The sequence below is a fragment of the Elephantulus edwardii genome, unplaced genomic scaffold (assembly GCF_000299155.1).
Source record: "Elephantulus edwardii isolate Elephantulus edwardi_28Jun2011 unplaced genomic scaffold, EleEdw1.0 scaffold00064, whole genome shotgun sequence".
Lineage (NCBI taxonomy): Eukaryota > Metazoa > Chordata > Mammalia > Macroscelidea > Macroscelididae > Elephantulus > Elephantulus edwardii.
In genome coordinates, this window is record NW_006399814.1 from 6,127,926 (window position 1) to 6,142,719 (window position 14,794).

A 14,794-nucleotide genomic window follows, 5' to 3' on the forward strand; every position below is an offset into this window, starting at 1 on the left:
GGAGACTAAGGTGCGTTTGATATAGGCCATGGTCTTCGCAATCACTTGTTATGCATCAGAGAGTTGGACAATGACCAAGGAGGATAGAAGAATTGATAACCTTTGAGCTGTGGTGCTGGAGAACAGTATTGAGGGTACCATGGACTGCTAGGAATACAAACAGATTCGTCCTGGAAAGGGTTAAACCGGGTGGCTCCATCTAACATACTTTGGACATGTTGTGAGGAGAGACCAGTCCGTGGAGAAGGACATCATGCTTGGTAGGGTGGAGGGACGGCGCAGGAAGGGAAGGCCCTCTATGAGGTGGATTGATTCAGTGACTGGGATAATCAAGATGGGAGTGTCAGAGACAGTGCAATTGGCACAGGACAGAGCAGAGTTTAGGGCTGTTGTACACAGTGTCGCTATGAGTCGCAAGCGACTCGACGGCACATAACAACAACAACTTCAAATCTACTCTTGAGATGGTTTTTAGTTTCAGGTAGGAGACACTCAAGGATGCATCTGGCTCTCACTGTCAGAAAGGACCACTCCCTGGAAAAGAACATCACGCCTGGTAAAGCAGAGGGTTGGTGCCAAAGAGGAGATTCTCCACAAGGACTTATGCCATGGGGGCAGCAATGACCTCAAACACAACAAGGGCTGTGAGACGCTGCAGGACAGCAAGCGTTTCATGCTGTTGTCCACAGGCCCAACATGAGCTGGGCCTCACTGGACCCTGAGCACCTGAACTAAGGATGTTAACTGTGACTCCAAGTACTTGCTGGCCATCTATGTATTTTCTGAAAGATGAGCTTATTCAATCACTTCTCCTATTTTTCACTTGCATTTCCTTTTAATGATGTCACTCAATTCATGGCCACTGAGTTAGAACCAGCTCATAAGTGACCTCCCAGAAGGTTTTCAGAGACTGTAAATCCTAGGGAAGGGGACTTCCAATCCATCTCCCCAGGAGAAACTAGTGGATTCGAACCACTGCCTCTGGGTGCACAGCACAGCTCCTTACCTGCAAGGCCACCAGGGTTCCTTTTACAATTTGCAGCTGAGCACACTGAGTACACTAAGAGAAATGCCCCTTGTATCCTGAACCTAGCAATTCTGTCACAAGTTCTGAAATCAGAAAGTATAAGTTTACTAGTTTTGTTGTTTATTGGCATGGCTTCGCTATTCCTCGTCATTTGCATTTTCAAATTAATTTTAAGATAAATCATTTTATACAAGGAAGCCAGCTGGGATTGCGACAGGACTTCAAGTTAGGTCTTACACTTGATGAACACAGCGAGCCTTTCAATTTATCTAAATCTTTAATTTGTTTAAAAAATATATTGTGACTTTCATAGTACAAATCTTGCATTTAAAAAAAATCTATTTTATTCATATTATTGTGAACAGAATTGCTTTTTTAAAAATATAAGTTTAATAAACATTTACGGAGATTTTGGATTTCCATTCATTGATGTTGCATTTTTCTCCCTGCCCACCCCTCCCCCCGAGTTTGCTCTTCTCTTCAAAAAGTAAAAGAAAAATCCTTTTATTGGTGTACAACCCCGCCCCCCCAGAGCACACTCCACTCTGCCTGTCTCTTTCAGATTTCTCATCACAAGTGCACAGAAACACAGTCCTCTCGGTACACCGATCTTATACGCAGAAACCCCGCCTCCCCGGCACGGGGCTCAGAGAGTTGGCTCTGTGTTCTATACACAGATCTGATCTAGAAACAGAGGCAGCCGCATGAACCTTTTCAGTCTGGGTTCCTTTTATTTCATCTTTGCCTATTTGCTTCATTGTTTTCCTTCACACCTTCGCTACACTCTCCAGAAACATGCTGTATGGAAGAAAAAGGCTGGCCATTCTATCCCGTCCCTGATCACTGTTGTTAAGTGTTGCTGGGTCGAGTAAACGCGTACCAATCGTATCAACAACAGCTCGGAGCACACCCTACTCCGTGCTGTGCTCTCCACCTCCGACACACCTGTGTGCTCCTCCGCGTCAATCCCCATGTTAAACGGGGGTTTTGTAAATGTTCTTCCCTAAGAAAGATGCCTCCTCCATTCAGAGTTCATGCTGCACTGCTGCTGTGCAAACTCAACAACTCAGCTGCCGTGGAGTGAGAGCGCCTCACGGCCGACCCTCCAGCGGGTCTTCGCAGGCAGGCAGCCGGCCACCCGGGAGGAGCCTCCCGTTCTCCTCCGTGGAGCGGGGCGTGGCCTCACCTGCCTGCTCCCGCTTGGCAGGACAACTCCTGGCCACTACGTCACCAGCCTCCTCAAAGGTCCCTGAATTGTAGTAAATGTTTCGCTGCATTGTTTGAGATCATCACACGGGTTCTGTTCTTTATTAACATCTCGTATTCCATGGACTAGTTTTCATGCGCTAACTCGATCTTAAATGACTACGACAAACCCTAACTTAAAACATGCAGCATTTCTTGCTGTTCCCGGATTTGGTGAGCGTCCCGTTGAGCAGGTTTATGTCAACGTCACAGAGGTATCAGTCTGTGGTCTTCGGGTCTTGTGATGTTTCCACCTAGTTTTCATATCAGAACACGACTAGACTCATAGAAAGATGTCTGGGACATGTCTTCCCTCTCCTCTTCTTAGGGTAGTTTGTGAAAGGTCAGCGTTGGCTCCCCTTTAAATGTCTGGGAGTTCATCAGAAATTTTTTTTTTCTGCCCTGAGCCTTTCTTCATGAGAATTAAGTTCCTAATTCAGTTGTCCCACGTCTTTTTTAGAAGCCAAATGATTTTATTTGACACACCATACGATACAGCTGCATGAACACAACAAACCAAATGACAGAGGAAAGACACAGTCCTGTCTAAGTAGTAATTAGGAGCAGGAGGGCAGGCACTAAACAAATTAACCAACCATTAAAGCTGACCGGAGAAATCCCTTTTTCTAGTGTCCATACTCTCTGTCGTCCAATGAACACACGTGTCGTGCTCTGAGCCAGCAAGAGAGGAAGTGGAAATGAAGTGTGGGTGCAGACTCCCCACGTGACGGTGCGCTCTTCCAAAGCCACAGACGCCCGGTCGGCGCAACGTTCGATGCAAAGATCCGTAAGGTGGTTCCTGCAGCGGCACAGTGACCCGCCACCGCATTCCCCTTTCCACTGCAAAGTGCTTCTCCCTGCACCACTGTCGGTGCCGCGCAGGGTACTCATGTCTGCGGCTGCCTTACAGAAGCACACCCCCGTCTCTCAAATCTGTGTCGGTAAAGTCAGTTTAGGGAATCTGTCCATTTCACCTTCTCCATCTAATTTGCTGGTGTGTAACTACCGTATTACCACCTCACTGTGATCGAGTCAAGGCCAGCTCACCCGGCCCCGCAGCGCTGCGGGGACCTGTCCCACGGCTCCTAAAGCTGCAGCCCTTCTGCCAAAGCATTCCCCCAAGGAGAGACTGGTGGCCTTGAACCACCAGCCTCCTAGTTAGCAGGCCAGCACCTTACTCATTGGACTATCAGGGCTCCTAGTGCATTAACATACGGTACCATTTCTTTGTAAAGTTATTCATGATTTCATTACCGTGAAATGTCCTTTTTGCTTGATAGTCTAACCGACCGTCTAGTAATTCCTTTCTTCTCTTCACAGATGTTTCAAGCCTCCAGCGCAGTTTGCACTGGCTTTCTCCACTGGCTGAGCCTTGCTGCGCTCTGTCTCCGTCTCTTTTCCTTCCCCCAGTATTCCCTGGCTTTAGCTTGTGGCTCTTTCCAAAGTTCCCCAAATGGGAAAACTCAAGCACCAGTCTGACTGCTCCCTTCTTGTTTAAAATCTCCCAGCGAGTCACAGATTTCTCTTTGTGAAATATGTGGGCTCAATCATCCCAAAGCCATTTCAGATTTCCCTTGTGGCCAGTTCTCTGACCCACTGGTTCAGGAGGGGGTGTTTAAAATCCCCACTCACTTGTGAATTTCTCAAATTTCCTTCTAATTACTCATTTATAACTAGATTTCCCTGTGATTAGAAAAGACAGATTTAAATCCTTTTAAATGTATTGATACTTGGTTTCGGGTCAAGCATGCAGCCTGTCGTGGGAGCATTCCGTGAACTTGAAAAGAACAGGAGTCCTGTGGAGGGAGGTGCCAGACACTGAGGGCCTCCAAGGCCTCCTGGTCTACAACGTTCTGTCTCCCACTTGCCTGTGGACCTTCGCTGGTTGTCGTCTCCAGGGTTAGAAATCCGGTGGGACTCCTGACCTTTCATTCGTTCTCCTCTCTTCTTGCTGGCATGTGTCTGGTGAGAAGTCCAAGGTGAATGAAAAAGGAAGATTTTTCTCAAAGAAACCACAGAGATCTGTCACATCCACCCTTACGTGTCTCGAAAGAAATTCTTAAATGAGAAAGAAAATTAACACTGGTCAGAAACTCTGTTCTGTATAAAGAAAATGAAGGCACAGAGGTCAAAGAAAGCCCTTGCTTTTCTTAACTCTACTTGATGCACAGAGCGCTGCCGAGGGCTCGTCCGCAGGAGCTGCACTCAAAGCCACAGGCTGCACTTTCAGGGTGCGAAGGACAGGCAATGCCCACTTGTGCAATGGACAGTGTCAGACCACCGGAGGCCAGCGGTGAGCACGTTCCAAGTGCACGATCTGAAATCCAACTCTATGTTCAAAGCTGAATGGAGGAACAGGCTGAAGGGGCAGAGAAAGGGAGTGAGCAGATTCCCTCACGAGGCCCCACCACCCGCCTGAAGAGGTGTGCATTATCTGAAAGTAGGCGCAGATTAGCTGAACATGTATATTGTAAACTCCAGAGAAATTATCAAAAGATTTTTAGAAAGTATAACTGTCGTGATAAAAGAGAACAGAAAATGTTCAACAGCGGCCAGAAAACCCAGCAAAGTGGAAAATTGTCAAGAAAGATATGTGAGTAATACCAATGTGGTACGTATTAACCCAACGTACTAATTGGTCAATAATTGCTTTGAAATGTGAGCAGAATGAAAACAGCAGATAAAACAACAGACACTGGAACGGACAAATCGGAGGAGACCCCCAGTCTCAGCCCTGCTCGCCCATTCAGAGGCCCCTGAGACGTGAGGGAGCTGAGGGAGCCGTCCCGAGCCCGGACTGGCTGTTCTCCCATCTGCACACCTCCACACACACATGCAGTGCATTTCATCACACGTTTATGTGGCCTGTGTGACACACCTTCCAGGTTAAACTGTAAGCTCTAGACAGACAGGGCTGACTGTCCCTACCCGACCCTACACCTAGCCAAGGCCAGACAAGCAATGCCCATCGACACCTGGACTGCACCCCTCGGCCAGGCGTCCTCAAGTCAGCCACAGAGTCCACAGACAACAAAAACCTCTGCCCTGGAAGGAGGCCGGGCCTCCAACCACTGATGTGCCTGCATCCAGAGTGGGGTGCACTGTGAGAGGGGCTCCAGCTGGAATACCAGCACCTCAGCGCGGGAAAGTAGCCCCAGAGGACTGATGCCACCAGCAAGCTCGGAGGGTCAGGGTTCAGAGTAAAAGAGAGGCACCTGCCAGAAACGCAGGCACCATCCACACAGGTTCCCCAAGAACGGACTAGTGTGGGGTGCATGTGTGTGCGGCTGCATTCATGCACCTGTTCTAGAACATGGAAGTGTGTAGGTGTGGGCACAGCTGTGTACCCTTGAGTGCATGTGTGTGCTTCTGTGTGTGTACAGGTGTGCAGTGTGCCTGTGTATGTGCGTGTGTGCCTGAGCACGTCACGTGTGCAGGCAGGTGTGTGTGCTGTGTGCCTCTGTGTGTGAGAGTGTGTGAGTGAGAGTGTGTGTGTGTGTGTGTGTGTGTGCCTGAATGCATCACGAATGTGCAGGCAGGTGTGTGTGCTGTGTGCCTGTGTGTGCAAGTGTGTGTTCACACTCACAAGATGGCCTGCAGCACACTCCCATTCCCTTCCCTCCTCTAGTCTGGACAATTAACACCAATTCCAGTTCCTCACCCTGCCTGATCCCTCCCCTGGCCACATCCCTCCCCCAGCCATGTCCCTCCCCCATCCCACCCCATCCACGTGCCTCCCCCCTTCCAACCCTCCCCTGGCTATGTGCCTCCCCTGGCTAGATCCCTTCCCCAGCCATGTCCCTCCCCGCCAGGTACCTCTCTTAGTCATGTTCCTCCCTTCACCCCTCCCCCAGCCATGTCCCTCCACCAGCCAGGTGCCTCCCGACCATGTCCTTCCCCCAGCCAGGTCCTTTATCCAGCCATGTCCCTGCCCAGCCATGTCCCTCTCCCAGCCATGTCCCTCTCCCAGCCATGTCCCTCCCCTGGCCAGGTCCTTTATCCAGCCATGTCCCTCCTCCAGTCATGTGCCCCCCCACCCCGCCTGCTTCCTCACCTGAAACAGTTTGACATTCAGGCACAGGTGCTGAGAATCACTAGGGTCTTACAACCTCAGTCGGTGCTAAAGTAATTAAGACACACTCACTCCGCATGTTAATCAAACAGTCTATTTCACACGGAATAGCAGTTCTCTAATCACACCTCAGAACTCCCCTTGTCATTAGCAGGGAAGTCTATGGCAGAGGTCCTACGGTTCCGGGATCACCAGGACGTTTCATCAGCTGTCAGACGAGGCACAAGAGGGCAGGAGGAGCTCAGCGCAGCCGTGTGAGAGGGGACAGGGTGGCCGCAGCAATGACAGGACCTCAGGTGAGACCAGGGCAGGAGGCGGGGCAAGGGTGTTGGCCGGTCGGTCCTCTCTCCTGGAGGACAAGCTGCTCTCGACTACACCTCGCCAGACCGAGCCAGTGCTGGCTGGAAACTGACGGCAGGCAGTATGATCTCACAAATGGGAACCGCCACGGATGGTTCCAGAAAGACCAACCGGCTTTAAACAGAAACACAAACAATGCAAGCCAAAGCCCTCCTTTTCTGATTTCCTCTTCCCTCACCATCTCATTGCCATCTAGTCAGAATCACCTCCTCATTGACTGCCCAGTGGATTTCACGGGCTGTAAATTACCAGGTAGGAAAGTGCCCACCTTCCCCCTCAAGGCCAAGGGTGGGCTCGAACTGCCAAAGAGGGCTGTGCGCCACAGAGCCACTCCTCGGAACTGTGCCTGTCACCAGAGCGCCCAAGCTTTTTCTTTGACTTAGATTCATTTTTAAAAGTAAATCCCTCACTTCCGTTCTAAGAATTTTCAAAGTGAAAACAACTTAGAACATAGTCAACACAGTACGGTTCTGTTCCAGCCGGCGGCTGTGACGGAACCCCATCCATGTGGTTCGAGACCGCTGTTTGGAGCTGCGACACTGAGCACGCTCCCCAGACAGAAGACACTGTCATTACAACCACATTTACCGCCCCTGGTGTTGGGAGCACAGGTTTAAGGCAGTTTCTTAAAGTTGGCATTACGGAGAGCACATTTATCCTCTGTAATCTGTTGGCATTAATAGATAAAACCCTAAATGTCACGGCAGCTTTGAACAGTGGTTCTGTGACCTGGCAACCCGCCCGTGTGACAAGTCAGCGGGTGTACCGTCCTCCAGGCCGCTGGAATTAGGAGCTAGGAGCAACTCGACCAGCCGACACGTCTGCAGAGAAACACGGCTAGTGCAGCAACGTTCCTGCTTCTTGCAAATGTCACAGGCTGGTCTTACCTATGTGCTCACAGATGAAGACCACGAAGAAGGGCGTGACGAGGTCGTTCATCCCCTGGACGTAGCCGCTGGCCGGGTGACGAATCGCCCATATGAACAGTATCCTTTCAAAAATCTGCAAGAAAATTGAACAGGAGTGAGGCAGAGAGAAACACGTGGGAGACTTTAAACTGCACCCATCCTCTTACTTACAAGAGATACTGTCAATAATCCCCATTGTCTCAAATGTTAAAACAGAAATGTAAACAAGTATCCATCACTAAGAAACACAGTGGCAAACCTGAAGTTACGTCGCCTTTTATTGACTCTCAAGCGATGTGCACGACCCCAGAAGCCCCCCAGGCTCTCACAGCCCACACTGCTGCCTCAGAGAGGACGCACCTGCTCCCCCACCCCAACGGGGCTGCTGTGCACAGCTGCCGGGATTCTACCGGGCAGCCCAGCAGCACCTGGCCGCTCAGTGAAAATCTTCTCAGCACCCGTGCGGATGCACCCATCATAACGTGACAGGGAGACACATGAAGGGGCGAGTGCGTGGGTGGATGGGCATAGCGACAGGTGAAGGGGCGGATACACAGAGGGGCAGATACACAGAGGGGCAGGGGGGCCGACAGTCAACAGGTGGGTAAATGAATCAGTGGGTGGGTGGAAGGCATGCATGGGTGGGTGGGTGGGTATGTAAGTGAGTGGACAGTTGTGTGAAGACACAGATGAGTGGGTGAATAGGTGGATGGATTAATGGGCAGATGGGTGGGAGAGATGAATGGATGGACAGACGGATGGGTGAGGAGGCAAGTGAATAGATGGACAGATGGGTGAATAAATGGATAAGGGGGTGGATGAGTAAGGAGGTGGACAGAAGGATGAGTGTGAATGGTGTGTAGGGGCACAGACAGATGAGTGCGTAAATGGTTAGGAGTGGGTGACGGATGGGCAGGTACAGACGAATGGGGTAAAGGGGTGAGAGGATGAAGGGATGGGTGAGTGGATGGATGAGTGAGTAAACAGGCGGGATGGGTGGATGGACGGTCGGTGGGGGGGGAGGGAGGGAGAGTGGACAAATGGATTGGTGGGTGGATAAGTGGAAGAGTGGATGATGGATGGATGGACAGGTGGATGGGTGGACAGGTAGAGGTGTGGGTGAGTAGATGGATGGATGCATGCTCTGAATTTCCCTCATTAGAGAGGTATTATATTTTAATCTCTGTTACTTTGGACATATTGCTAAGAAGTGCTATTCCTTTGAAAGGGACATGATGCTGGGAAGGGTGGAGGGTCAGTGAAGGAGAGGAAGACCCTCAACCAGGTGGACTGACAAGGTGACTGCTGCAGTGGGTTCTTGTGTGTCAGGAAGTGTGAGGATGGCACAGGACAGAACTAGGTTCAGATCTTTAGTTTACAGGGTCGCTATGAGTCGTACTTGACTCGATAGCACCTAACAACAACAACAACAACTACCACCAAGCTGAAGCCGAATCGCAGTGGACCCCCTGGCGGATTTTCCGAGGCAGTAAGTCACACAGGAGGAAACGATTCGTCTTTCTCTTAGTGGATTTGGGTTGGCAGCACAACGCGTTACCACTAAGCCATTAGAGCTTTCTCCGCACAAGACGACACGCTTATGCAGACTTCCATCACCAAAACCCTCATCAGCTGTTCACTCCCCAGGTCATCAGTGTGGAACCGCCCCTGCCTCCTCTCTCCTCATTTCAGCACCCACCCCTTCACACCCTCCAATCCATCCCGCTGAGGGATTTCTCCAATGTGCAGCATAGTCTGACCCCATCGCCCACACAAGCGCGCACACAGCTTAGGGATCATCACTTATTCCACACCTCCCACAGGACCAGGCCTCGAGGTCACAGTGCAGCCCACTGGCCCCTCTTCCTGGCCTCACCCCTCCTCCTGCTCCTCCCGCTCAAGTACCCACATCCTCACCTTCCTGGACTCTGCAGGTCACACCTGACACTGGCCACGGCCTGAAGAAATGGGCCTTTTCAGCTCTGAAGAACCTCTAGTCCTCTAGCCTCCAAGAGCCACGTCCTGCCTCCTGTCACTCTGCTGTCACCTCCCCTCTCGTCTCTCCCTCTCCTGGTCAGTTTCAGCCGAGTCAGCATTTCCCAGTGATGAGCTGAACCTCCTGACCCCTGCCCAGGATGGACAGCTGGCCTTGGGTCTGAGTGGAGCCCTTCTGCACAAGCACACAGGACTCCAGCCTGCCCTGGGCCACGGTACCGAGAAAGGTCTACAGCTCCACAACCCAGGGACAGCGACAATACAACGCCCTATGAAGGCTGGATGATGGGCACCCAACAAATGAAGGCACTACAGAGGCAGCTGTACTTGTGCCCTAGGGAGCTCTGGTGGACTAATGGGTAAGGAGTTGCACTCCCAACCCAAAGGCACATGGTTCAAATCCACCAGCTGCACTGTGGGAGAAAGACAATCTCCTCCTGTGTAACTTACTGCCTCTGAAACCCAGTGGAGGGTTTTCAGCTATGAGCTGGTTCTGACTCCATGGCAACTAGTATGACTTGAACCCTGGAAAGTCAATCTCTTCGGCATTACCTAGGTTCCCCAACATTACAGGCACGCTGCATTGTCTGCCCTGCCCTTTACTGCACATCCAAGATGCTACGTATTTTACCAGCCAAAGGAGTGTGCCAACCCTGAGGTTGAGGGGAGCACCTCTTCAGTACCATCACCCCAGCAGTGAGTGCTCCGTTGGTATCTCCAGCACACTTTGATCATTCTTCCAACACTAAAGCTTTCTCATAATGCTACCTACTGGGCTATAAACGCAAACCCTCCCCAAGCTCGCTGGCCCTGTCGGCGCTGACACACAGCCACCCGCCACAGCGTTTTGCAGGCGTGGATCCTAATGGAGGGGCCTGTCCGTCTTACTCCCGAGGAACAATTGGAGGGTTCAAAGCACGTGGTGCACCGGCCGTGGGGGAGCAGTTCAACCGCCTGTGGACGACACACGACAGCCCCCACGACCCCGAGCGGGTGAAAATCCTGTGCAACAGACTACACTATAGTGTCAAGTCCACCAGCTGCTCCAGCGAAGAAAGATGGGTGCCATCCTCCTGTGTCACTGACCACCTCCAAGCCCCCACAGGACGGACGGCAACGAGTCAGTCCTGACTCGACAGAAATGCCTGACCCACTGACAGATGCTGTAAATATAACTTCATATACCTCAGGAAGTCCAAATCCGTGTGGCTCACTCCATCAAGACATTCCCTTCCCTGCAGGGGCCAGGGGGTCAGAACCAAGACTGCGTCATCTCAGGGTCTGCTTGTAGGGGGTAGTCCAGATCCCCAGTCACCACCAACCAAGGCACTGATAAATGTGGTGCATGACACAGCCCATTGGGGTGTAACCAGCCCTGAATACCAACGCTCTGACCCCAGCCGGGTCCCTGTGATCATCTCAGCACACCTCCACAGACACTGTGCACTCGGGCCTGCACCCAGCACAGTGCCCACGACACGGTACCACGCACCTGGCCTGCACCCAGTGCCCACGACAGGACATCATGCACCCAGGTCTGCACCTGGCACAGTGCCCACGACAGGACATCATGCACCCAGGTCTGCACCCGGCACAGTGCCCACGACAGGACATCATGCACCCAGCCTGCACCCGACACAGTGCCCATGACCTGGTACCACACACCCAGCCTGCACCAAGCACGGTGCCCAATCACACTCATTTTCATTTCAAGTTCATAGCTTTAAAGAAAGTGAGATACTTAGACAAGATCAAAACACTAAAGTCACTCAGTGAAGCAGGCCAGTCTGTGTACTTCCTGTGCACAAAGACGAGGCGCTGGGGCTGGAGCTGGGGCTGGAGCTGGGGCTGGGGCTGGGGCTGGGGCTGGGGCTGGAGCTGGGGCTGAAGCTAGGGCAGCAGACAGAAGGGAGCAGCCTCACGTGGTCCAACCTTCATCTGCACAAGGCAGGGTCGTGGGCAGGACGACCCCTGACCACTCCTCCTCTCAGCTGACAGTCAGAGATGCAGTAGCCACACAATAAGAGGTGCCAGTCCTGCCTGGAGTGCCCCCTGTTCCTGGTGCTGACCACGGGAGCATCTCACACACCGCCTCCCCAGCCTGACCCCGTGGCCTCTTGGTTCTCCGTGTGATCACAGATCTAGGGACAACCACACCATGTCCACTCACCACCCTGCTCAATACTGCCCACAGCAGCTGCTTGTCACCTGTGAAATGAAAAGGCCCGACGATGTCTCTGTGGACGCAGAGGGGAGGGACTGTGACCTTCTGAAGCCCTCTGTCCTCCACTGAGTGCTGAAGTTAAGCAGGGGACACAGCAAGAAGCCAGCAGCAGCTCCACCCTCAGCCAGATCGCAGTGAGGCCCAAGGGGCTGCAGGTCACTGGAGTTAGAAAGTCCCTTTCAGCCGTGCCCATGCACTCATCGCCAAGCCCTGGGCACAGACCACCTGTGCTTCAGGGGATGGCCGACGGTGGCCTTCCTGTCCACTGCCTCTGATCGCTCACACATGGCTGGCTGTTGCTGTTAGATGCCGCCACGTTAAGTACCACCCACAGCAACACCATGAACAGACCTGAACCTGTGCTTTCCTGTGCCATCCTCACCCACGGCAGCAGTCACTGTGCCAATGCACCCGGAGGGTCTTCCTCTCTCTCACCATCCCTCCACCCTTCCGAGCATCATGTCTCTCTCTGCTCCTAGCAGCATGCCCGTAGTGTGTGAGATGAAGCCTTGTCATCACTGCCTCCAAGGAGCTCTCTGGCTGCACCATCTCCAAGACAAGACCAACAGGACCATGCAAACATGCTGTTCGAACGCTGACCAATAATATTACGTAATATTCTAACAAATATTAAGACAAATTACAGCCCTCGGGAGAAGTCCAGAAGGCTGGCGTGAAGGGTAATCAGGTTGGCGATCCCACCAGGCTGACACTGAGTGAGCCCAGAGATGGAGAATGAGGACCCACCACCTTCGAGAAGAACAGGTCAGAGAGCATGGCGTGCCCTTTGGACCGGAGATCTCCACGGGAATCAGAGACAGAGCTGTGACACCACAGATGTGAGGGCGGCTCCCTCTGCTCCTGTCACACAAGCTACGAGCTAAGATCATCCGTTCCCACCTCCACCCCCAGCAGAGCCACAGGGCCCAGGGTCCTCGCCAGGGGAGGCCCCTCCTCCAGCTCTTGTACCACCTGCCCCTGCGTCCTCTCTCCTGCGGCCATCTGAGGGCCTGGAGCCTTGGGACCTGAGCTGTTCCAGTACGTCACTAACCAAGGTTCTGAGAAGAAACATGGTCGCTGCTGCCTGGCCATCACTGATCACTGACTGGCCACTGCCACCCAACTCAGCTCAGAGATGGCACTGTGGGGAGCTGGTGATCCAGCCGACAGCCCTAGGTCAGAACTCACCAAGCTACACCCTCACTCCTCCGCCTTTGCCTCCCTCTCTCTCAGTGAATTTCTCTCCTTTCCTTCTTAAGTATCTTCATCTGACTTAATTTGCTTTGCTTTGTTCTGAAATCCACTCCAATGAGAGTCATGTGTTGTTCGTTACCACAAGTCACCATGTCACCTCCACCAACACCACAACTCAAACATGTTATAAAGGTTGCCATTGGCCCATGGTGTCCAGGAACAGGGGGCAATGCTGCCAGCTTCCAGCTGCCCTGTCTTCCCAGCTGCCCCGCTGCTGTGGCTGTGGTGTCAGTCCATCTCAGTGTAGATCTTACCCTCCCGACCTACATTCCCAAGCATGATGGCCTCCTTCAGGGACCAGTCACCCCTGAGGTCATCATGCCCCAAAGAGACAAGATGAGGTCTCGCTATCCTGGCCTCTCAAGAACTTCCTATTTCTTTCAAGAAAGTACTGTTCGTTCTTCTGACCACTCCCAGCAGCCTCAGTATTCTTCACCAGCCCAACAATTCACGAGCGTCATTCCTTAGGCTGTGCATCGCCACGGTCCAGGGTCCACGGACACAGAACAGATTACCATCAGTATTCTGATCATGATGGTCCAGGGTCCACGGACACAGGATGGTTTACCGTCGGTATTCTCATCGCCATGGTCCCGGGTCCCTGTGCACAGGAGGGATTACCATCACTCAAAGCTGTGCCTCCCAGAAACCACTGGTGTCACAGTGTATGGCCACAGGGCCCAGGGCCCCGTACCCGGCTCTTCATAGAGAAGCAGGGGCATCTCCTGTTCTCATTCGTCATCACGCCCCAGCAAGCCTGTGTCCTCAGAAAGCAAACGTCACCCTGGGCAGGGCTCCCATGGGGTCCTGAGGCCTGATCCTCATGTGACACACTTGCTCCCACGTCCACACCCCTGACGACAGCTGCAGGCCTGTCCCCATGTGGAGGACGCACCAGAGGGCTCCTGGACTCAGCATCAAATGAGAGAACAATTTTTCAAGGAGTGTGTCCAGCCAGCTCTAAACTTCTGCCCTCAGACTGTACAGAAATCTACAGTGTTCAGAGCACTTTCACACACCAGCATATCCAGAGTCTGCTACCCAATTACTTATACGGGGTACTGCTTTGGGGTCCCCAGTGTGGGGACATGTCACAATCAGGGCCAGTGCCATGCAGCTCAGGGCAGCCATGTCCACCCACACATCAGCCTGGCCACCGCTCTGGACTATCTCCACTGAGGCAGGCTGGGCAATTGTATGAATGGAAGTCACCCCATTTCTGGTGCTAAGGTCACCTCTCACCAACCTGAACCTAAAGGAAACAACCTCTTCCTGCCTGTGAGGACAGCACCCGTGAAGCATTGTGGAGCCCTCCTTCTCGCTTGTCCCACAGAGAGGCAGATCTCCCAGAAGCCCCTGGGGCACCGGCCACCTCCGGACGCGGGGTGAGAGTGGGGAGCAGAGGCCCGGACCAGGAGGCCAAAATTCACCAACACAAGGCAGGGGTGGCCAATAGTGCTGATCAAAACCCCGATTTAAGGGGTCAATGAGAGAGAGTCAAAAATCCTGGCGAGTGGGCCCAGCCAGGCTGCTCGGCAGCAGATGGAGAGAGGGTGGGAAGTTCTGTAACAAGCCCGGAGGTCTGCCAGCCCGGGGTCCGCCAGCCCGGGGTCCGCCAGCCCGGGGTCCGCCAGCCCGGGGTCTGCCAGCCCGGGGGTCCACCAGCTTGGGGCCAGCCCGGGGGTCCGCCAGCCCGGGGGTCCGCCAGC

General features: G+C 52.9%; 1 protein-coding gene across 1 annotated transcript in view; it reads right to left on the minus strand.

Moving 5' to 3' along the window:
• TBC1D22A (TBC1 domain family, member 22A) overlaps positions 1-14,794 on the minus strand; it is a 265,500-nt gene that overhangs the window by 148,988 nt on the left and 101,718 nt on the right. The window contains exon 8 of the mRNA XM_006888120.1: positions 7,592-7,706. Coding sequence (XP_006888182.1) covers positions 7,592-7,706 — 115 coding nt within the window. The remainder of the gene's footprint in view (positions 1-7,591; positions 7,707-14,794) is intronic.